The 23,733-nt window shown below is 37.0% G+C and overlaps 1 protein-coding gene across 6 annotated transcripts in view; it reads left to right on the top strand.

The window, feature by feature from the left end:
• The window catches only part of PARD3B (par-3 family cell polarity regulator beta), a 1,119,500-nt gene that overhangs the window by 126,140 nt on the left and 969,627 nt on the right, over window positions 1-23,733 (top strand). For 5 of the 6 annotated variants that reach the window (XM_058300305.2, XM_058300306.2, XM_004453623.5 and 2 more), the window contains exon 2: window positions 22,528-22,629. In XM_058300305.2, coding sequence (XP_058156288.1) covers window positions 22,528-22,629 — 102 coding nt within the window. Of the gene's footprint in view, window positions 1-9,496; window positions 9,550-22,527; window positions 22,630-23,733 lie in introns of those variants that run through there. The other variant, XM_058300307.2, reaches the window with a different exon arrangement.

The following is a 23,733-nucleotide window of genomic DNA, read 5'->3' as shown; positions in this document are numbered from 1 at the left end:
AGATTTGAGGTCAATTTAGAAAGTAGAATCCATAGAATTTGTGCATGGATTTCATTAAAGTGGTGAGAGAGGGAATGGCCAACTCCTAGTTTTTTGTCTCACGAAACTGGAAAAGGAGTTAATACTATGTGTTTGGAATGTTATGCACTCAGTTTTGGGCTTTGGGTTTAAGGTATCTGTGAGGCATCTGTTTGAGATACAAAAGCTAAAGCTCAGTGAGCAGTCACAGTGGAGATATTTGGGAGCTTTTACGTAGAGGTTGAAGCCTTGGGTCTAGTTGAGCTCACTTGTGAGAACACCTACATATGGAAGAGTAGAGGGTCTAGACCTGAGTGAACATTGAGGGATGACCTTTAAGTACTAGACAGAAGATGGTGATTTACCAAGGAAGACTGAGAAGAGGGCATATGCTTTTAATGGTACAGTTGTAAAAGAGATATTTAATATACAGATGCCTACCTGGGTGAGAGGAGGAGGAAATATTGAGAAGGGCATGGTAAGGCAAAAGAATGGCTGACTGACTCAAATAATGGGTGCTATATAAGCCACTTAGGAATGATCTTAAAATTACTGAAGATATTTCCCTTTGATTAGAGTCAATTGGCTGTAAACCCCATAAAGACAGGGACCATGTTTCCTTGTTCATTACTGCAACCCCAGCTAGCTCAGTGCCTCAGGCTCTCAAAATGTTTGTTGATGAATACTCACATTTTTGTTTTTTATTTTCTAGGTACTTCATATCTTCCTTAACTCCAAATGTCACCTCTGTACATGACCTACAAATGCATATATACTAGTCTTGACAGCTCTTCTGAGTTCTGTTCTCATATTTTTACCTTCCATCATAATAGACAGCTTCACCTGAATCACCTGGAGGCATCTCAAATTTAACACATACAGACACAAAACTTCCTTTTCCACCTTCCTGTTCCTTCATCCATGTGTTTGTCTTTTTACAGATCTTATAATGGACAATGGACTCTCTCATTCAAAGCCTTGAGTTTTATTGTTTTTTTTTTTTTGTTGTTGTTGTTGTTTATTTTGTAAGTCCCTGCCTTCCATGGGGAATCACAAATAGTGAAAAAGGACATGTCTTCGTGTTTCTGTTATAGGTTGTGCTGTGCCTTTCACATAATTTCCCTAAATAAGGTTGGGTTTAAATCAGGATGGTAAGCCATATACATTTTTGTTCCTGTCTTTTTAGCATATGAAAGACTTGTTCAAAAAATTCTGAGAATAAGGGAGACTGTGCCGATGGAGATAGAGGGAAATAAAGAGAAAACTGGCTATTCCTGTATAGAAAGAAGAAAAAAAACAAGGGATGATTTGATGATAAACCCTCAACATCCTTTGTGGAAGGCAGTGGTGTAAATAACCGAAATGCCTTTTTGTCAGTCTTTGAAGTTTGATTCACTTTGGAGACAAATCAATTTCCCCCAATCTGAAAGGACTGAATAAGGAGAGTCTAGGTGAAGAGGTTTGGTTGGAAATGCTTGTGGTTTGGTAGGCATGGCTCTGCCTTTCAAGTGGGCAGGATGAGGTGGTCTGCTGGTGACACCTGACTGACCTGACAAATACATCATTTGGCATCTGTTCTGATTGGTCTGTGCCTCTGTGCTTTAAAAGATTGGAAGTTGTCACTAAAATAAGCTTTTGGCTTACCTTGAATTGCTGACCTAATTAAAAACTTCATTTCAATCTTAAATTTTCTATCCCTATCTCTGTTTTCTCCTGGACTGTTTAAACTACCAATACTTTTCTTGGTTCAAGTTTCTAGAATGTCAGGTCAAAAACTTTGAAGTGACCCAACATTCCTGAAGCCAGGGCTTTTAAATAAACAGTGAAAACTTTTGAAGAGAGATCTTTTAGCTACTTCATTAACTTAATTAAAAAAAAAAAAGATTTATTTATTTCTCTCCCCTCCCCGCCCTGCCCTGGTTGTCTGTTCTCTGTGTCTATTTGCTGCGTCTTCTTTGTCTGCTTCTGTTGTTGTCAACGGCACGGGAATCTGTGTTTCTTTTTGTTGTGTCATCTTGTTGTGTCAGTTCTCTGTGTGTGCGGCGCCTTTCCTGGACAGGCTGCATTTTCTTTCGCACTGGGCAGCTCTCCTTACGGGGTGCACTCCTTGCACGTGGGGTTCCCTTATGCAGGGACAGCCCTGCCTGGCAGGGCACTCCTTGCGTGCATCAGCACTGCGCATGTACCAGCTCCACACGGGTCAAGGAGGACCGGGGTTTGCACCACAGACCTCCCATGTGGTAGATGGAAGCCCTAACCACTGGGCCAAGTCCGCCGCCTTCATTAACTTAATTTATAGCCCTTTCATTCCAAATGCATCTCTGATTTTCAACAGAGAGATTTTTAAAAATTTAATTTTGCAATAATTGAGCTAAGGATACTTTCAGTCCATATACTATATTTGATCCCTGTGATAGAATAATCCCCCCTCCCCCAACATGTCCACTTTCTAATCCCAGGAACTTTGAATACCTTATGATACATGGAAAAGGAGAATTAAGATAGCAAAGAGAATTGAGATTGCTAATCAGGTGATTTTAAAATAGGAAAATTATCTTGGATTATCCAGCTGGGTGCCATGTCCTTATAAATGAAAGAGAGTGACAGGAAAGTTAGTGTTAGAAAGATACCATGTGAGATTGACTAAGCTGGCCATTGCTGGCTTTGAAGGTGGAGGAAGGCACCACCAACCAAGGAATGGAGGCAGCCTCTAGAAACCAGGAAAAGTAAAGTAACAGGTTTCCCCCTACAGCTTCTAGAAAGACCGCAGCTATGCCTACATCTTGATTTTAGTCACTGACCCATGCTGAACTTCTGATCTCTAGAACTGTAAGAATAAATTTATATTGTTTTATGCTACTAAATTTGTAATTTGTTATAGCAGCAATAGAAACAAATACAACCCTTCTTTATTGTTGTTTGGCTTATATGAATGGCTTGTCTTTCATTTTCTAGGTGTAAGGCATTTATAATTTTCTTAGAACTAGCCTATTTTTCCTTTATCAGAGACAGGCATACCCATTCTCATACAAAGTGATATTTTTTTGCCTATACAAAATTGGGCATAATTAGTTTTGGTATTGAATGTGAGTATATCCACCTACATATTTGTGAATAAAAATATGATTTTTTGGTAAATATTACAAAAGTTTATTTTGGGATAATTTGCTATATGTTTTTCATCTTGATGTCAACTTTTACAGCTTACTTATTAAAAACATAGCCCAACATGATTTTGAGCAATGGGTAGACTGCTAGGAGAATGCATTCCAGTATTTTTGTTTGAGTGGCTTGGAAGTTCTGACATTAGAGAATGCTAACACAAATGCCAGAGAAACAGAACCAGCAGGATACACACACATACATACACACACACGTGGGGGTGTGAGGAGGGGGAGAGATTGGGATCATTATGGAAATTGGCTCATGTGATCGTGGGGATTGTCAAGTTGGAATTCTGTAGGCATACACAAGTTGGAAATGCTGATGCAGGTGAGATTGTTTTCCCCAGGAGAAATTGGCAAGCTGAAGGAGCGGCAGCAGTTCTTTTTTATATGACTGCTGAAATCCTCAGTTCTCCCTTTAAGACCTCCAACTGATTGAATGAGGAGACTCTCCTCATTGCAGTCTCCTTTGTTGTTTGTAGGCGTAATCAGCCATTGATGCAGTCTACTGACTAATGATGTATATCCATCTACAAAGTACCCTCACAGTCACAATCAGGCCAGTGCTGGCTTGACCAAACAACTGGACACCATAACCTAGCCAAGTTGACAAATGAATGCAATCATCACAGCTCTGTAAGGAAGGGCACACAGTCATTTCCTATCTGGTTTGTCAGAGAAGATTATTTTCCTGGTTACAGTGAGCATTAATACAGTCTATTGGTTTTCAAGTTTTGGAATCACATTATAGACAAAGGATGATTATGGTTATTGAAGAGAATGTAAATTGTCTTGACTTTGGTAGTATAAAAGTAAAGTATAGAAATGAGAAATGGGAGGGCAAAAGAAGAAAAGCGTAAAGGTTATGATGGCTACTACTTTGAGGAGTCAAATGATACTGTCTTTAGATGGCTTCTTCATTAAAAAAAAGTAATAAAGGAACTAAAATAATTAAGCGAAAGAAGGATGGGGAAATTGGGATCTGTAAATACACTAAATTCTCACTAGGAAGTTGAAAGATCATTTCTGAAGTTTTAAGTTGAAAATTAGTCATAAATTCTGTTTAGAGAGAAGGTGTTAATGTTCAAAAATGCTGAAACAAATTTTTAAGAGAGTTGCCTCCAGAGAATATAACTGGACACCCTTTTGTACCATTTAATTTTTTTTTAAATCAGTTATGCTTGCATATGGTTTAAAGCAGAGATTGATAAACTTTTTTTGCAAAGGACTAGATCATACATATTTTAGGCTTTGCAAATCATACAGTCTCACAATTATTCAATTTGCTGTTATGGTGCGAAAACAGTCATATACATACACAAATGAATATGGCTGTGTTCCAATAAAACTTTACTTAAAACAGCTGATGGCAGAATTTGGTCCACAAGATGTAGTTTGCCAACCCTTGGTTTACAGAGTCAAATTGGGCTCAAAGGCCCATAATAAAACGTCATTTTTTGGGGAGTGAATGTAGCTCAGTGGTTGAGCACCTGCTTCTCATGAACATGGTGCTGGGTTCAGTCCCTGGTACCTCCTTAAAAAAAAGAAAAGTATTCTTTTGGCACCCTCCTTTGAATACTACTTCTAAGAAGCAGCCAGTTTAAATCTTCAACTACCTTTTTAAAAAAATTACCTGCATAATACTAAATAATGTATGAAATCAAGGGATCACAGTATGCTTTTATACCTAAAAATGATTTGTTGGCTATCTTTTGATTCATCAGTTTTAGATATTACATATTGACATGAAATTCAAAAGTTTAATTTTCTTATACATCTCTCTTTCTCCCCCAAAATTGTCAGAATTTTAAAATAAATCTGTATTCACTGTTTTCAGTGTTAGGCAATGCAGATATTGTTCATCCTTGAGCTAATAATATATTGTGGTTGTTTCCCTCCTTACCTAAAAATTTGGTTTTCCTGAAGTTAACTTTTTTGCTGAGTTTTCTTTGAGTCTCATGCTTTTTTCCCCACTCATTCCAGTGGTCCTCGAAAGTGGTCCTCAGTACAGTTTTCCAGAGAGTTAGAACTGTCATAGAATCTATTGATGTTGTTTTTTCACTAACGTCCCTCCTGGACCCTTTCGTTGTCCTGTTCCCATCTGTAGTGGTTGCTCTCTAAGCTCCCAGATGGCTATTTATTAGGATTTGATATCACAGTTTTGGGGGAGTGGGGGGTGAGAAACTCCCTTATCTTTTCTGCCTTGAGCTGTGCTTCTTAGGTCCCTCTTTTCAGTGGAGCACAGTCCTCTAACCTTCTGTGAGGGCTGGTTGTAGAGGGGAGGGTTGTAAGCCTGGCTGCTGTAGGAAGGTGGCCAAGCGCACCATTAATTATCCACACTTCAGTGCTCCTGTGTTCAGTCTGGAGCCTTCTATTCTGAGGCCTTCACTGTGCTTGATGTCTAGGAATCCAGACCCTGCTTTGGTTCAGTTTCTCCAGAGAGTTTTTCTCTCCTTAAGGGTGAGGTGGTTGTGGGCATTTTGGGATTGCAGTGTTTGTTAATCAAATTTTTAGGCAATTTTTACTTACTATTTTAAGTCTACATCTTTCTCCAGTTTTCAGAGTACCTGATGTCTCCAGAGCTTGTCCCATGCAAACTGACTTGCTTCTCATGCTAGCTCTCTCCATAACATTAAAAAAAATAAAGACAAGACCAAAAATAAATAAATAAAGGCACTTGGGTTTGAGCTTCCTCTTCACTGAGAAGTCATTACTTCTTCATCCATTTTCTATCTTTTATATTGTGATTTAAGTTGCAGATATCTCCTGCGTTTGTGGAGGATGGGGATTATGGTTCTATTTTAAAATTTCCTTGTTTGGGGATGATTTCCATTGGAGAAGGGATGGGATAGATTCAGTGATTTAATACCATGGCTGCCTGTTAACTGGTAATTATTTTAAATTCAAATAATTATATATCTGCATCTTTTTAAAAATAAGGATTGAATTTAATTTGCTGTACAAAGGAAAACAGGCCTATAGTCATCTCCACTTTGGTATTATATTAATATGTATGTGTGAGTGAATAGATGTAGATGTATACACACATGCAAATCACTGATATTGTGATGTATCTTAGGAATTATTCTTTCCAACATTTTATCTCTCCATAATTTTTGTCACTTTCCCTTATAAGGTAAACCTGAGTCCTCCTTGTATTCAATGATTTTTCGTTGGTTGCGTCACAATTGGCATTTCTGCTTCGGGCTTTTTTCCCACTCACTTTATAATATATCACCATTTTAGACAGTGCTACATGATTTCACAGTGCCCTCATCTACACCATTTCCTTCTCATGAAGTAGGTTGAACCAATGAAAGCCATTCCCCAATTTATTAGCAGACAGTTTGTTTCATCTAACTGTTTTGGAGTTTGGCCTGTACTTTCCCATGTAAATATTTATAATAGCAGTATTCCCTGCCTCTAGAGACCTACTTTTCATATGTAAAAATTTTGATTGCCACTTAATTATGATTCTTAGGGTATCAGGGGTAGGTAGCCATTGTATCCAGAGCTTCATAAACTACCTGTGGTGGAGGACCAGAGTTTTTGGTTTATTTGTCTATACTAAACGATACTTTTGTAAATTACAAAATCATGTGCTTGGCTGTCGCAACAATATCAAATAGCTATAAAGCCTGGTAAATGCTTTCCCTCAATTTCTGTGTTTATTTTGTTGCAGGTAGAGAATAAACATGGACTTCCCTGGTCCATGACCTCGCCTTGAGTACCTGCACAGAGGAAAACAAGGGAAGGGTATTTCCTCCCCAGTCAACATTTTGACATATAAAAAAGTTTGCTTAACATTCTGAGTTTCTGTTTCTGACCTTCTCACATCCTGTTAACTTTCTTCCTTCCCAACCTCAGAGGTCTCTATGCCATCCAAAGCTCTCTCTCAATAACTCTTGATTTTAATTAATTATTTATATAGGGCAGTAATAATGAGTGTTGTTTATTTTACATTTATTGGAAAATGAGCCCTGTATAGATGCGGGGATTCCAGTAGCATACCAGACAGAAATGGCTCTGCTTTTGTGTGCTCTTAACAGTAAGACGGGAGAAAATAAACATAGGAATGGATATATGTGTCTATATATGTGCATGTATGTGAATATATAATGAATTTCTTAACACCCATTAAAGTAGAGGATATTGTTTCCATTTTATGTGAGTGGTAGAACTTGGATTTCAACCCGGTCTTAACTGACTTTAAAGCTCATGCTTTTTCCACTGACCGCTTTCATTTTGGGGAGAGTAGGCTTGATTACCTTCTTTATATAGACCATGCCCAACCAAACCTGGTCTGCCTTATCTCAGCAGCTTGGGAGGAAACATCTGAGATTTAAATAATGTATAGGTCCCTTCTCCCACCTTTCTGGATACTTTTTCACTTAAGAGGAAAGTTAATTTAAATATATTTAATGATTTCGTCTACAATGACTAGAGTTTCAGTTACTGTAGAGTGGAGTGAAAATTGTACTTGGAGTGGGGCAAGGTATGCCAGGAGGCAGAGTGGGGCTGGGGAGAGTGTTATCATCATTTGGTCTTTTTTTTTTTTTTAAGATTTATTTTATTTATTTCTTTCCCCTTACCCTCCATTGTCTGCTCTCTCTGTCCATTTGCTGTGTGTTCTGTGTCTGCTTGCATTCTTGTCATGTAGCACCGGGAAACTATGTCAATTTTTTTGTTGTGTCATCTTGCTGCATCAGCTCTCTGTGTGTGCAGTGTCACTCCCGGGTGGGCTGCGCTTTTTCACGTGGGGCGGCTCTCCTTGTGGGGTGCACCCCTTGTGCGTGGGGCTCCCTACATGGGGATACCCCTACATGGCATGGCACTCCTTCCGTGTGGCAGCGCTGTGCATAGGTCAGCTCACCACATGGGTCAGGAGGCCCTGGGTATCCAATCCTGTACCCTCCTTATGGTAGGCGGATGCTCTATCAGTTGAGCCACAAGCACTTCCCATCATCATTTGGTCTTTTCACTTCTCTGCATGATTATTCAAAATGACTTGTGAACTATTTCTCCTATCTACCGCCAAAATTCCTTTCCTGAGCTTTGACTTCTTTTACAAATGACTGCAAACCGGCTTGCCCAAAGGCATAGCTATTTGTTAGGGGACCTGACTTCCATTCCCCAGTCTGCCACTAACTGCCTCCTCGAATCTTTGCTCATATGTTACTTTTTCAGTGAAGCCTGACCTGAGCCCTTATTTAAAAATATAAACCTGCTGCACTCCCCATCCTCTCTCCCTGCTAAATTTTCTCTCCCTAATCTCTTATTATGTTCTAACCTACCATTTAATTTACTTATATTATTTTGCTCCTTATTTTTTGTCTTCTCAAGTGTATGCTGTATTCCTCTGAGGTCAGGGGTTTTTCTTCCCCTATTTTATTCATGGATGTTGCAAAAACTACTGTGTTCATACTTATTGCAAAATTGCTGTTAATGAGCAGTGCCATTAATGGACACTTCCATTCTGTCCTTGACTTTATCGAAAGATCTAGGTCATCCCATTGAGGTTTTTATTTTAATATAAGTAAAATGGCTTTCTCTGTTATAACTTGAGGTCTTCTCACCTTCTTTCTTCTGTTTCTCCTTGTTTTCATTCATTTGACAATTCATAATGAATTTCAGAAATAGTGTTAGGTGAAGGGGATATGGAAGTATAGAAGATACAAGAGGTTTCTGTATCATGGAGCTTATGTTCTAGTTGGGAAAGACCAAACAATAAAAACAAATAACTGAATAAAGTAATGATGACTTACAACACTGACAATGGGAGAATCACCTCCAGATTAAGAGGTCAGAGAGGTCTTGTCTGAGCAGAGGATACTTGATTTCAGTTCTTCTGGCTTTCTTTCCAGTGTTGTTTGTAGCTTTTTGAGCTTTGCGTGTGATCCATCTAATGCATTCCGGAAGAATGACCCTGTTGTTGGAGAAACAAAGCTAACAATTGTGGGCAATAGTGTCTCCAATTCTTTTGCAAATGTGAGACAGATAATCCTTCACTACTCCTATTAGTGGGAAAGAAGTATTTCTGGGAAAGAAGTTTTAAAAAAATAGAAGTGGGAATAAAGTTAATAAAGTTAGTCTTAACGTTATCTTATTTTTATAAATGCTGCCACCAGTACCTCATCTGCTCTGAATTAAAATTCTCTTTTCTATGTCTTGATCTCTTCAGTGACAGAGCATAACACTTTGTGCTTGAATAAAGAGCTAGAAGCCCTGACAGCTGTAGAGTGCATTATGCCTTCCTCATTCATACACAGATACACTCATAATAGTGAGAAGATGTCTGTTGAAGATATTCTATAGCATCAGTGTATAAAGATGCCAGCAACATAGCAACAATATGACTTTGCCTGCAGTAAGTAACCATGAGTTTTATGAATATGCATTCTCAAATTTATTCTTATTAAACTTTATTTTGTAGCAGAATACTTTCTAGGGTTTCTGTGGAACTACAATGGATAAATTATTTAAAAAGTTAATAGTCCTTTTCTTTGGAAAAGTTGTCTGGTTCCGTTCTTTGGCAGTAACAGACTTTGCATTCCTTTGGACCACACAAACTTCTAAAACCTTGGCATTCAGGATTTAAGACTATAAATTTTCAGTGGAAACAACTAATAGAAAACAGAATTTTAAAAAACAGCTGTTTTCTTTAAAATTATTTTGAAATAATGTACCACAATATTCAATTAGTACTGATTTAATGTTTTAAAAGGTTCTCATACTGAGAATTTTTTGAAATGTTACCAATTATACACATTTGCAAATTATGTTAATTTCAGTCTTTTTAATGTTTGATTTTTCTAATTGGACTTTGGTTTTAAGATTATACTGTATTTAATTCCTTTGGATTTATATGTCTAATATGTTTATGAATTTAACTCATATCTATAGGAAAAGGAAATTTCCACATTCTTGGAAAGAGTTAATATGCCTGTGATGATGTAGCTAGGAGATTTTAAAATAATTAAAACTCATTCTTTATTAAGGAAAGAATAACTGTCTGGCTATCTGGACGTTTTTACCTCAGATAAATTTAGGTTAATACCAAGATGGAAAAATGAACCTTTAAGGTTCTTTATATAAAGAACCCTGCTGAGATTATGGTTACTTCACAAAGATGAATCCAAAATGACATGAATGATTAACAATTTTAAAAATATTTAGTTGGTATATGAGCTAGCAAGTGACGTATAGACCTTGATGGTTAAATATTCTTGTTTACAAAAGGCAATAAGTAATATCAACTTGGATTATGAAAGAAAATTGAAATTTTTTTTCTGGAAAGGTTGGTGCTTTTATCTTGAGAGTAATGTTGTTAGGGCTACACATCACAAGCCACCAACTACCTCCCCTGTACTTGAAGTTTGTGGATTTTATTTTCATTTCCATAAGATGGTAGGGCTGGTGTAGGTGATATGTAAACCTATGAATTCCTACCAGATTTCAAAGCTATGGATCTACTTGTCAAGGCCTGAAATCCCCAAATTTGTGGGGTATGGATGGGGGTGGTCGTGTGGTGGACTAGATTGCTTTAGAACGAGAAAGTAGCCTATTTAAAAACTATGTTCTAAGTATTATGAAATTTCAGGTATTTTCCCTGTCCTAGAATAATTCTTTTATTTTGGAGATGGAAGGTCTTTTTCTTAAATTGTTTATAAATTGGTAGGTAAGATTTGAGGTCACACAGCATAGTGTTGGTATAACTGACATTTGGAAACTTAAAATATCATATTTTGTCTGTAAACATTTTGCTGGAAGGTGCCTGGTAATTGTGGATTCATGGTGGACCACCAAATCCACTGTTCTTATGATGTAGCAGAAGTTTTTTTCTTTCAAGAAGTTTCTCTAACTATGGGTAGAGGGCCATGGGGAGCTTTGAATTTCTAGATGATGTAAATGTGAGAGGTGGGAGAGTCCTTCGGATGAGACAGGTCCTAACTCTCCTAATCTTACAGCACTCTTGACCTGTGGCTGTCTGGCCTTTGCCTGTCTCCTTACAGGGATGGGGAGAGCCCAGTGTGTCATCATACAACCCATTCCACTCTTTCTTCTACTGAGCATCAGTCTACCTTTTTATCATTTTTGTAACTTTTCTGGAGCATACAAAACAAGCCAAATCTTTCTTCTGTGTAGTAAACTTGTAATTTGATTGGCATCTCATATGGTCACTTAACTTTTACAAATTCACCTGTAAAAGTTCAGCCACAGAAAAAGAAGAAATTGAAGTGTAGGTAATTTACCTCGAATGAGCAATGAGCAGGTGTCCCAGAGTAAGCACCACATGGGAGGCCCTGCTCTACCTCAAGTGCCTCAGGTCCCAGGTGTTTCTGGCAGTGTGGATCTCTCTGGCCTGACTATGATTCTAAGTGCTTCAGATAAGCATTTTCACAGAACTTGGTCTCCAGCATAATCCAGCTACTTCACCTACCTGAAAAGATGATGACAGCTATGTTCTAATTCAGGATAAAAGGCAAGTAGTGTTGGACTTAATGAAAGAATGTATGTTGGTCCCCAATATGGTATCTCTGTAAGGGATTTTTCCAAGGAAGATTTTAACAAGTGAGTTTTGCCATACCTGATAACTTTTAGAAATAAATGCCTTACAAACTGCACTTTTAACTATCTTTGAAATAAAATATTTTCCTTTTGTAGTCTCCAATTTAAAGAAACCGAAGTTAGGTCCTCTCACTCATCATATGACTATTTCTAGTCCCTTAACTTGGTCGTATGGGTTCTCTGCATTTTGCTAATGATCGTCTCTTATAATCTGATACAGTACTCTAAATATAGTTGGCTGCTTCAGCATAGAATGAGGTGATGCCCTCCTCTGTAATGGACACAAAATATTTCTGTTATAGCCAAAGATGGTAATAGCATTTTTAGCAGATTCATCACATTGTTGACTCACTGGAACCTCCTTCAGGCCTCCTCTGGGTGTCTTAGAGGCTCTTAGAGGGTTTAAATAATGGGTGGTCAATGAGCTACATATACTATTGGTAGGATAACCTGATCTCCCTCATCTTTTGGGACTTCCTTCTAAATTCCTTTCCTTTTACTTTTCTTAATATTTGTTCTTACTTTGAAGCAAATTGGGAAACTAGACGTTTGTTCTCAAGAGCTTTTAGATGATATTTATTTTGGGGGATGTCATGTGTGAAGGGAATCATAAAAATTTTTGGTTTGAAAAAAAGAAATCACTTTTTTTTTTTGAGGGAAATAATTCTTTTCATTTTTATGTAAATATTTTAAAAGTATAATACATATAGAAATGCTTGCAAATAAGTATGGCTAGCACACAGATCAAGAAGTAGAACATTACTTCTGAAGCCTCTTCTTGCCCCTTTCCACTTATTACCCTTCCCATCCCAAGGGGTAATCAGTCTCCTAACTTCTAATATTGTAAATTAATTCTGCCTGTTTTTGAATTGTTTTGTGTGTAGATCATTCAATATGTGCTTTAATGAAGCTGGCTTTTTGGTCTTAATGTATGCCTGTGAGATTCACCTATGTTTATGTAGAAAATTATTCATTTTTGTTGCTGTATATCATTCCATTGCATGAACGTACTACTGTTTATTCATTCTAATGCTGATGAATATTTGGGTTACTTACAGATTTTTAGCCATTAGGCGTAATCCTGCTCTGAGGAATCTAGTACGTGTCTTTTGGTTAGGACATTTCTCCTTGGTTAGGCCTGAACTGCTGAGTCATATGGGATGTTTATATTCTACTTTATAAGATGTTTATTTTTAAATATTGCCAGTTTCCCTAAGTGGATGTATGAATTTACACTTCTACCATCAGTGTATAAGAATTCTGGTTGATCCACATCATTACAATCCTAATCCTAACTCTAAATCTAATCAATCTGGAAAGGTCAACATCTTTCAATTTTGAGGCTTTTAACCTGAAAAATTCTTCCTTAGTATTCTTAATATTTTATAATTTTCAGCATAGAGGCTTTATACATATCTTAGACTTATTCCTAAATATTTGATATTTTGATGCTATTATAAATGTTGCCATTTTAAAAATTTCATTTTCTATTTGCTATTAGTATAAAATAAATTTACTTTATATATATTGATCTTATGCCCAGTCACCTAGCTAAATTCACGTATGCCTATAGTATATCTGTATATTCTTTGGATTTTCTGCATGTCCAGTTTTATTTTTTAAATAGTTGTTTTTATTTCATTTTTGTCTTATTGCAATGTCTGTTACCTTCAGAATAATGTTGAAAAGAAGTGGTGATGTGGTGTCCTTCTCACAGTTTTATGAATGTGTGCTGTAGGTTTTCTGGTAGCTACATTTTATTAAGGATTAAGGGAATTTCCTTTTATTTTTGATTTAGGAATATTTTTGCTGTGAATGGGTGAATATTCTCAAATGTATCTATTGTGGTGATGATCATCTGACTTTTATAACTTTTTCCTGTTTGGTGAATGACCTTGCTTGATTTTTGAATTTGAAATTGATCTTGTGTTTCTGGAATAAATCCTACTTGGTGGTTATGCTTTATTATCATACTTTATATCACTGAATTTGATTGGCAAATATTTTATTTAAGATCTTTGCACATATGCCCATGAAAGAGAAAGATTGGTCTATGATTTTATTTTCTTGTAATATATTGGTGAAGTGTTGGTATCAAGGTTATGCTGTCCTCATAAAAAGAGCTAGGGAAACTTATCTTTTTCTATTCTGTAGAACAACACTGGCGATATTGACATTGTTTTCTTTATTTTATTTATTTTTTAAGGGTTTTTGTTTTTTGGTGTTTGTTTTTTTTTCTCACCCTCCCCTTTCCCCCCAGTTGTCTGCTCTCCATGTCCATTCGCTGTGTGTTCTTCTGTGACCACTTCTATCCTTATCAGCGGCACCGGGAATCTGTGTTTCTTCTTGTTGTGTCAGCTCTCTGTGTGTGCAGCGCCATTCCTGGGCAGGCTGCACTTTCTTTCGCGCTGGGCGGTTCTCCTTACGGGGCGCACTCCTCGTGCTTGGAGCTCCCCTACGTGGGGGACTCCCCTGCGTGGGGGGGGGCACTCCTTGCGTGTATCAGCACTGCACATGGGCCAGCTCCACACGGGTCAAGGAGACCTGGGGTTTGACTGTGGACCTCCAATGTGGTAGGCAGACGTGCCCTATCCATTTGGCTAAGTCCGCTTCCATGTTTTCTTTAAATACTTGGTAGATTTTACCTATGTAGTCATCTGAGTCTGGAAATTGTTTTGTGGGAGGGTTTTTAAATGACAGACTCATTGTCCTTAATTTTGTATTATTCATGTTTTCTATTTTAATTGTGTTTTTAAATAGTGTTTTTCATAGAATTTTTTCACTTTATATAATTGTCAAATGTATTGATCTAAATTAAAAAAAATAATATACTCTTTTTAATGACTAATGTTTGTAATGGTATTGTTTGCCTTTTTATTCCCTGATATTGGGCAATTTATGTCTTTTGTTTTCTTGATTAGTTGTTTTATGTAATATACCAATTTTATGAAGTTTTCCAAAGAACCAACTTTGATATTTGTTGTATGTTTTTAAATTTTTTTGCTTTTAAATTTCGTTGGTTTTTGCTCTTTATTTCCTTCCTTCTGTCTTTGTGTTTGATTAGCTTCCTGATTGTAGTTTTTCATTTGTTAATTTATGTATTAAGGGCCATACATTTTCCATTAAGTGGTTCTTTATATCTCACAACTTTTTGTATGCCATTTTAAAAAAAATTTATTTTTCCCCTTCCCCCAGTTGCTCTCCGTGTCCATTCACTGTGTGTTCTTCTGTGACTGCTTCTATCCTTATCAGCGGCACCAGGAATCTTAGTTTCTTTTTGTTGCGTCATCTTGTTGTTTCAATTCTCCGTGTGTGGGGCTCCATTCCTGGGCAGGCTACACTTTCTTTGGCGCTGGGCGGCTTTTCTTACGGGACGCACTCCTTGCGCGTGGGACTCCCGTACGTGGGGGATGCCCCTGCGTGGCACGGCACTCCTTGAACGCATCAGCACTGGGCATGAGCCAGTGCTACATGGGTCAAGGAGGCCCGGGGTTTGAACCTCGAACCTCCCATGTGGTAGGCAGACGCCCTATCCATTGGGCCAAGTCCACTTAACTGTATGCCATTTTAATTAAGTTAAAAATACTTTCTAATTTTCTTCTTTTTTCAGTCATGGTTTTGTGGTTTGAAGGTGTATGTACCCTAGATAAACATGTTCTTAAAGTTAATTCATTACTGTGGTTGTGAACCCTTTGTAAATAGGGCCTTTTAATGAGGCTACTTCAGTTATAGTGTGACCAACCTCGGTCAGGGTGGATCTTAACTCTCTTACTGGATTCCTTTATAAGAAAATAGAATTCAGAGAAAGTGAAGGAAGCAAGAAGCTTGAAGCAATGAAACTTGGAAGAGCAGGGAGAGACCAGCAGATGCCACCATGTACCCTGCCATGTGGCAGAGGAGCCAAGGATGACTGATAGATAGCTGCTCTTTGCTAAGAAAGCATCACCTTGATGATGCCTTGTTTTGGACATTTTCTTGGCCTCAAAAGTGTAAGCTAATAAATTCCCATTGTTTAAGCTGAACCATTTCATGGTATTTACTTTAGGCAGCCTAGGAAACAACACACACATACATATTTAGAACTGTATTTCCTAATTTCCCAAGAGTTGGGCATTTTCTGAATACAACGAATGATTTCTGACCTTTGAAATTTTGTACATTTTTTTTTTAACATGAGGGGCAGAGGGGTGCAGAGACCTGCACTGCTACACCCCCGATGGGCACAGGGGAGTCAGTTCCTTAGCTATACTCTGAGCTCATGTGCACAGCAGGGGAGGGCGCCCATGTGTGCATACTCCTTAGGCCCCATGGGCTTCCACACTCACAGGGGCTCACCCTTGCATTGCCTATTCTCCTTTTCCCTGTGGGTAGAGGGAGGGAATGGGACAAGATGTCACCCCAGGGTGCAGGCGTCCAGGGCTTCCTGGATCTTCTGGTGGCAAGAGGAGAGCTACTTCAGGATCAGATGAAGGTGGTCCTCTTCCTTCCCTTGCAGGATACTCAGGAAATTGTGCATTTCAGGCACATATCATGTTCATTGTGAACTTGAAAAGAATGTATGTTCTGATCTTTTTCGTTAGAGCATCGTATATATATATATATATACACACACAACACATATATAAATAGGTCAAATTTAATTGTATTGCTCAGATGATTTATATCTCACTGTTGGTTTTTGTTGTTTCCTATCAAAAGTCTCCAAATGTGGTTGTGGAATTTTTTTTTTTTTTAAAAGATATGTCCATTTTGATAATATATATATTGAAGTTATGTTATTGGGCACATATATACTTAAAATGGTTTTCTTCACTTTTATCATCATGAAATGTCCGTCTTTATCTATAGTAATAATTCTTCCCTTAAAGTCTCCTTTATCTTGTATTAGTATTGCTATACCAGGTTTCTTCAGTAGAATCGTTTATTTTTAGAACTTTAGGGATGCACTTACACTTATTTTATATATAATTTAAGGTTTATAGTACTGTTATTGACATTATCTGTTTTTTTGTTTAATCTAGCATAAAAAACCTTGATCTCAAGCTATTTTTTTCTGGATTCTCTGGAAATATATCTTACTGAAAGGGCATCAATCCTTGTTCCACTCCTAGGCTCTTCTCTTCAAGTTTATTCTTGGTTCTGTTTCAGAAAGATAAAGCTGTGTTCTAAGGGCCTCCTCTCTGCCTCCTCTACCCTCCTTCCCCCCAGTGTCTTTTCCTCCAAATGATCAATCAGGACCTCCTGTAATAGCTTGATATTTTCATTATTGCATTTTCTGAGGTTTTTTTTTTGAGAAGCCACTCCTGTTCTGCTAGGCTTTGCTCAGGCATTGTTCTCCAGGACACTCATTCTTCCCTACACTACTCTATAGCTGGATATTCAGATTCCTTTTCTCTACCTGCTTTAGTTTCCTGACATGCTCTGCCATTCTCTGCTTTCTGCTTCCTTCATTCTAGGGCCATCTAATTCTCTTTTGATATTGGGTAGAGAGGAGAGTAACCCCAGAGGGGTACATGCAGTTTCCTAATTCTTTCCTACTTCAGTGCCTCAAGTTGCTCTTAGGGGATCCTTTTCCACACATCCCAAACACTTAATTCCATGAATTGTTTCCCAGGTTTCCCAACTTCTCTCATTCATGATGCACTGGACACATTTATGCAAAGACTTTGGACCTTTCCATCATCACCCTTTCTTGTTCTTTATACCTTGGTGTCCATGTGCTACATTTGTAGAGAGGGCATAAAACCTCCAGACTCACTGATGAAGCGCTTGAGGCCCAGAGTCATGTTGGCTTGCCTGGGTCCAGATGGTGAAATAGGGCTAGAATTGAAGCTGATCTATTTGATTCCTTGCTAATTGTGCTTTGTATTAAATTCTTTACTCTAAAAAACATCTGTTCTAGGTTTAAAAAAACCACAAAACTTTGACTCTGCTGTTTATTGACTTGGCTAAGTTAATTCTTTTACCCATAGGTTGGTTTCCTGATCTGTATTTACCCTTCATGAGGATAACTGAGTTAACAAAGGATGACTCAGGATAACTACTTACTGAGGATAGCTGAGTTAATAATATAAACAACTAGCACAGTCTATAGTAAGCACCTGGTCTATAGTAAGCATGGAAACAAATTGGCTCTCATGATGATGATGATGAAGAAGAATATGGTGACGTATTATTCTATGGGTGCATTTCACCAAATTGTAAGAGTTAAATTCCATAAATAAAATTCTCTTTCCCAGTAATTTCCATTTTACAACTGTTCTTGTGTTCCAGTGTGCTTTAAGTAGTTAAAGGCCGCTCAAGGCCATATACCAGAAATGGGTTGGCTTGTACAATGGGGATTTATTAAGTGATAAGCTTATAGTTCTGGGACTGAGAAAATGTCCAAGGCATCAGGTAAAGCTTTCTCCCAAAAGAGAGCCAGCTCCTGGACTTGTGACATATAGGAGGGCATAATGGTGGCATCTGCTACCTCTTCCTTCTCCTTCTGCTTTCAGCTTTTGACTTCCTCCATCTGTCTCTTCTCCTGCATTTTCTTTCTCCTCCTGTGTTTTCTCTCTGCTCCTGTATCCTGTTGATTTCAGCTTCTGGCTCCCAGAATTTTCTCTCCAGATTCTGGGGGTTTCTTTATCTTCCTCTCTCTCTACTTATACTATTTCTAAAGGACTCCAGTAAGAGGACTAAGACCACTCTGGGTCATGCCTTACTGAATTACTCTAATCAAAGGCCCTTATTTGAAGTGATTTAATAAAAAGGTCCCACCTATAATAGGTTGACACCTAAAGGAATGGGTCACCTCTAAGGACATGATCTATTTTGGGGTACATACAGTCTCAAACTACTCTACAGTGAGTAGTGTTCTTGTGATGACAGTAAGTCACCAAGAAGCAAGTTGCATTGTTGAGCACTGTAATCACTGCCATCGTTAGATGCAGCCCTTCTCCACCCATTGCTTTTTCTTCTTGTGCTCTCCTCCCTTTGTGACCTTGCTCACATTTTTTCACTTCATGGACCATAGACATTTTGCTTAGAAACCTTCAGGTTTTTGCTTTTTTCCTAATTACTGGCATAATTGCAGAGCTTAGTAGTCACAGCAGTAAAGTATTTGGCTTGCTGGTCAACTCCTTTAGGTATTGCAGATGAAAATTATTGCTTTTAAAGCTTTAGTTAATATACATTTTCAAAGTCATAAGATCAGAATTTCATGTTATCTGTTCACCTGAAAGGATATCTTTTGCTGTTAATAGTGACACCTTTTTGGAACAATGTCTATTTGATCATTAAAAGTACCCTGTGACTGTCTTTTCCAGTAATTGATATGTTTTGTTTTAGTTCCCTTTTCAATTAATCATGGTAGGCTGATGTATTTTACTTTTAAATTTCAGTAGAGCTTACTCTCTGTAGTATTTTACAAATAAGATACTGTCATAAGTAGAGAAAAAGTATAGTAGGTTATTTTTTTCACTGCTTTAATAATCCTCAGAATATAGGTTGTACAATTTAATGTTTAGCAAAATAAGCACATATGTGTAATGTGTAGCAAAATAAGCACATAATGTGTAGCAAAATAAGCACATATATTTCAAAATAATTAAAATATATGTATTATAGATGTTTTTGCAATATAAAGATAGACTGCCATGATCATGAAAAAATACAATAAACATTTTAGAGTTAATAATTACATGTGAACCAAAATACATATGTGAACATCTTTTCATATTTGATCACTTTTATTCCTGATGGTAATAAAACCAAGTAAATGAAATGCAAAATGTGACAGCAATGTAAAGGTCAAAGTTTTTACACACATTAAAGAGTCATGGTAAATTTATGGTTTTATGATGGCTGTAGTCTGCTAATATTGTATGTATATTTTTATGTGATCTGTAGCACCATAGCCAAAATACCATGGGGACAAACTCACAGGTGGCATATACTGAGTTTAATTTTCCTTTCTTGGATATGTAAAATATTAACCCTGAGTCACCTTTTGTATGGCTTTGTTTTTGATCAGGGTTAACCATATCCATCATTAGCTTACTCTTTTCTTCTTTGGCATGTATAAAATGACCATATCCATGTACAAGGGGAAAGTTAAAATTGCAGAGATTTTCTGTATTCCGGCACCCTGTATTTCACTTAGTTTCTCCTTGAGTGTATGTCAAATATGATTCTACAGTGTATCAAGTATTTCTTACTTTAGTTCTGTAAACTATTTATATTCTGTATTCTTTAAATCAAATTATAGATAAATGTCTTAGTTTTAACTCCTGTGCCTTATTTTCAAGAACGTTGGGTCCCACATGTATGTGTGAAGGAGGAATGCTATGTACTTTAACAACCACATCTTGTTTCCACTTGCCTACTTTATCATATCCTATGCCCTGATGTTTCCTATTTTAAATTACGGCTCTTTGGTTTTCCTCTGTTCCTACCTCTAGGCAGGCAGAGAGGTATACTTTACCTTATGCTGTATTTGTTAGGGGTAATTGTTTAAAATTTGCTTTTACACACTAAGCATGGGAAAAAAGTAGACAAAGTTAATAGGTGTCTGCTTGTAATTAATCAAATATAAAAAAGCAGTTCTTTAGAATACATCTTGTTCTTATAAACATGGTTAAAAAACAACAGAGTTCCTTTACAGAGCTCTAATATGTCAAAAACCAGTTCAATGGATGTTTATGGAAATTAAATGGAGGCTGGCTATATTTTTACAGGAAAAACATAATATTCCATATATCAATCAGAAGTCCTGGATTCCTTTGGGGAAAAATGTTTGTGGCCTGATCATAACAAGAAGATTTAATTCACAAAGACTCCTGGGGAGTTCTTTATTTCCTTCTTTTTTGTGTAGTCCTGTGACCATTACAATAGTGTTGTGCATACACCCTGCTAGCCTTCCTACTTGTATTCTAGATCATTGTACTTATCTTCTATATAGCATAATCACTTTCAGTTGGCAAGGATCTCTTTAAAAAGAATCTGAGTAATGGATGTTGTATGCTTGTTCTATGTGGTTTCATTCTCAATGCTCTTATCTTTGATATCTCTATCTGGGCAATAGAGTGAGGCAAGTTTGCTAGTAAATCATTAGTGTTTCCACCTGTAAGCCTAGTATTTTAAGCACATGGAACATGTTTTTACTTGGAATTGTTCTTTAGACATTTTATAGAAAACCTAATTTTGAAGTGTCCAAAGTCTAGCTAAAGGGAATTCCTTCAGATTTTTCAAGCCTATCCCTTTACTAAGTTGGATAACTGGAAGGCTGTGTACTTGGGCCATATTTCAGTAGCTCTCCAAATGTCTTAACGGAATTATTTAATAGTATGCCCTTGCCTTTTATTGGGGGTTAGTTGAAGAGAAGGCTGTATGACAACTATTTCTATTAGATTCGTAAGACTGCAATTGAATTCTGTGGGTTATGTTAGTTCTTATCCTTTATAAAGATTCACTTGGTAAAGTCTTAGGTGTTATCCTAGGAGAATTTCCCTCTCTTCTTATGAACTGGCTAGTATCTATTCCTTTATGAGCTATAGAATGCTTTACAAAAGTTTCCCTCTTTGAGGGGCTTACTTAAAAGCACAGAACCAAATTGGTTATAGCTTGTGTATTCTGGTAAAACTCTTACTGATGTTCTTCCACACTTAATTCATTGGTTCATGTTCTTGTTCCATTGTTTTAATGGCTTTTTAATGCTTTCTGATCTCTTTTGGAAACAGGCAATACATAAATAACTGACCTAGATCATCTAATTGTAACTTCTAATATCAGTGTATCTAGCTATACAACAAATAAAAATAATTTATCATTTTCCTTAAGCCTTACAGTCCTAATCAGTTTTTTAAAAACAAGTGTGGGAAATCTTTTAACTCACTATCCCAATCCAGGGAGCCCCCTGTTCAACTCTGAGCACAGTTTAGAGTTGTTGCCTTGCTACAGGAAATGGAAGACAATTGGAGCTCTTGTTCTGGATGTCATTGCAAATCTTAGAGTTGAGGATGGACACAGAGCAAGGAACACTTAAAAAGGTGAAGAGGTCGGTGGTTGCCCCATTTCATTAAATATTTTCTGAAATGATAGCTATTGTAGTCTCATGGCCAGCTCCCCATGGATCAAGGAGGCCCAGGGTTTGAACCGCGGACCTCCCATGTGGTACACGGACGCCCTAACAGCTGGGCCAAGTCCGCTTCCCATAAGCTTCTTATTTTTGAAATAATTTAAAACTTACAGGACAGTTGCAAAAATAATTCAAACTCCATACAAAGACCTCAGTATATCCCCATTTCTCCAGATACCCAGATCCTCCAATTTTAACACTTGGTCCCCTTTTCCTTGTCTATTCATCCATTTTCTGAATATTAGAGAGCAGATTGAACACATCACACTCCTTGAACACAATACTTCCATGTACATTTCTCATAAAGATATTAACTTACATAATCACCTTAAGTGCAGTTATCAAGTTCAAGAAATTTGTCATTGTTATAAAGTTTGTGTTCTGTATTCCAATTTTTTCTTATGTCCCTGAGGGATAATTTATTATTGCGTTGCAATTTATCCACAGGAAAGTTGGTGATATATGTATACTTTGATTTACTGATTTAATTTAGGATAAAAAAATCCTAACTGTTTATCCGAATAGATACCATTTGGTGTTTAAAATGTTATTATTAATAGAGCATATTTTAAATGAATTTATTTCTTTTAAAATTAACATCTATTTTAGCTTTTATTAAAGTTTGACTCATGAAGCATGTTGATTGTTCTACTGTAGGATCCTGGTTACTGGGTGAAGATTCATCACTTAGAATACACAGATGGAGGAATCCTGGATCCAGATGATGTCTTGGCAGATGTTGTTGAAGACAAAGATAAGGTTCTAAAAATGTTTCTCTTTGTTTTCCTCTGTAGAGGTTCGTGCTTTCAAGAGATTGAAATCCTTAACAAACCCATGTGTCAATTATTGTTAAAAGATACCATCTGTTCAGGTTTCACCTGGACAGTCCATAAATCAAAGTTCTTCATCATATGTTTAGAAAAACTTTGTCAAGGTTTGGGAATCTGTTTGTGGTAGCCTAATTAGCAGATACTTCATTCCCCAAGAGTTCCTGATATGTCTCAATAAATTAGTGTCAGTCACTGAAGCTGTTGAAGGTCTTACTTTCATTGCTGGGCCTTGCTAAATATTCAACTTAATGCCTGAATTTTGAGTGTGTCTCAAAGTAGAGAATACATTGGGGAGGAAAGTCTTATGAAGTACTGTGGTGAAAATGTTTCTTAAAGTTGCTGGTAAGCAGCTATTCCCAAGTGGTAGTCTTATTTTCAGTGTTAAGTAAAAAGCACTAAGTTTAAAACTCCAAAAACTTTAAACATGTTCTGCCACCTACTTGGAAATAATCCCATTGCAAATATCTTGTTTCAGTGGAATTTTCCCTTTGATCCTAAACAGAAAAAATTGGAAAAGTAAATTATTGATTCCCAATACACTGGATTATTGCTGTCAGCCATTGTTTATCACTAACTTCTGTTTGGGCTCCTCTTGTCAACAGTTAATGTGTCCTCCAGAATCAAAGCTTGCTTCTGTGTGTTCTTAGGACTGTTTTTACTAGGCTAATTTATATTTTTGAACATTTCTCTATTGTTTTTCTGCAGTCTGAGGTTGTATGTTCATGTGTGTGTGTTATCATTTGGGTTGGAATATAAAGTGAATTTTTGGACTTGGGTAAAACTTAATGTTTTTGTTTTTTAACCATAAGATCTTTTTTGATCAAAATTACACTAATCTTTGCAGACATGTTATATATTTATTTTTCTTATTTTCTGAAGGAAATCAATTCTGACTTGCTTTGCATTTTAATCAGCCTTTTTATAAGGTACTTGTCTCCCCAACTAGAATGTAAGTTCCTAGAGGACATAGACCTGGGGATTTTTATTTCTTTCGTGTTTGTTTTACAAGCATCTGGTACAATATTTTGCACAA

Source organism: Dasypus novemcinctus, chromosome 7, assembly GCF_030445035.2.
Source record: "Dasypus novemcinctus isolate mDasNov1 chromosome 7, mDasNov1.1.hap2, whole genome shotgun sequence".
Lineage (NCBI taxonomy): Eukaryota > Metazoa > Chordata > Mammalia > Cingulata > Dasypodidae > Dasypus > Dasypus novemcinctus.
The sequence above is the reverse complement of the archived record's forward strand: the minus strand, read 5'-3'. Positions and strand labels throughout refer to the sequence as shown.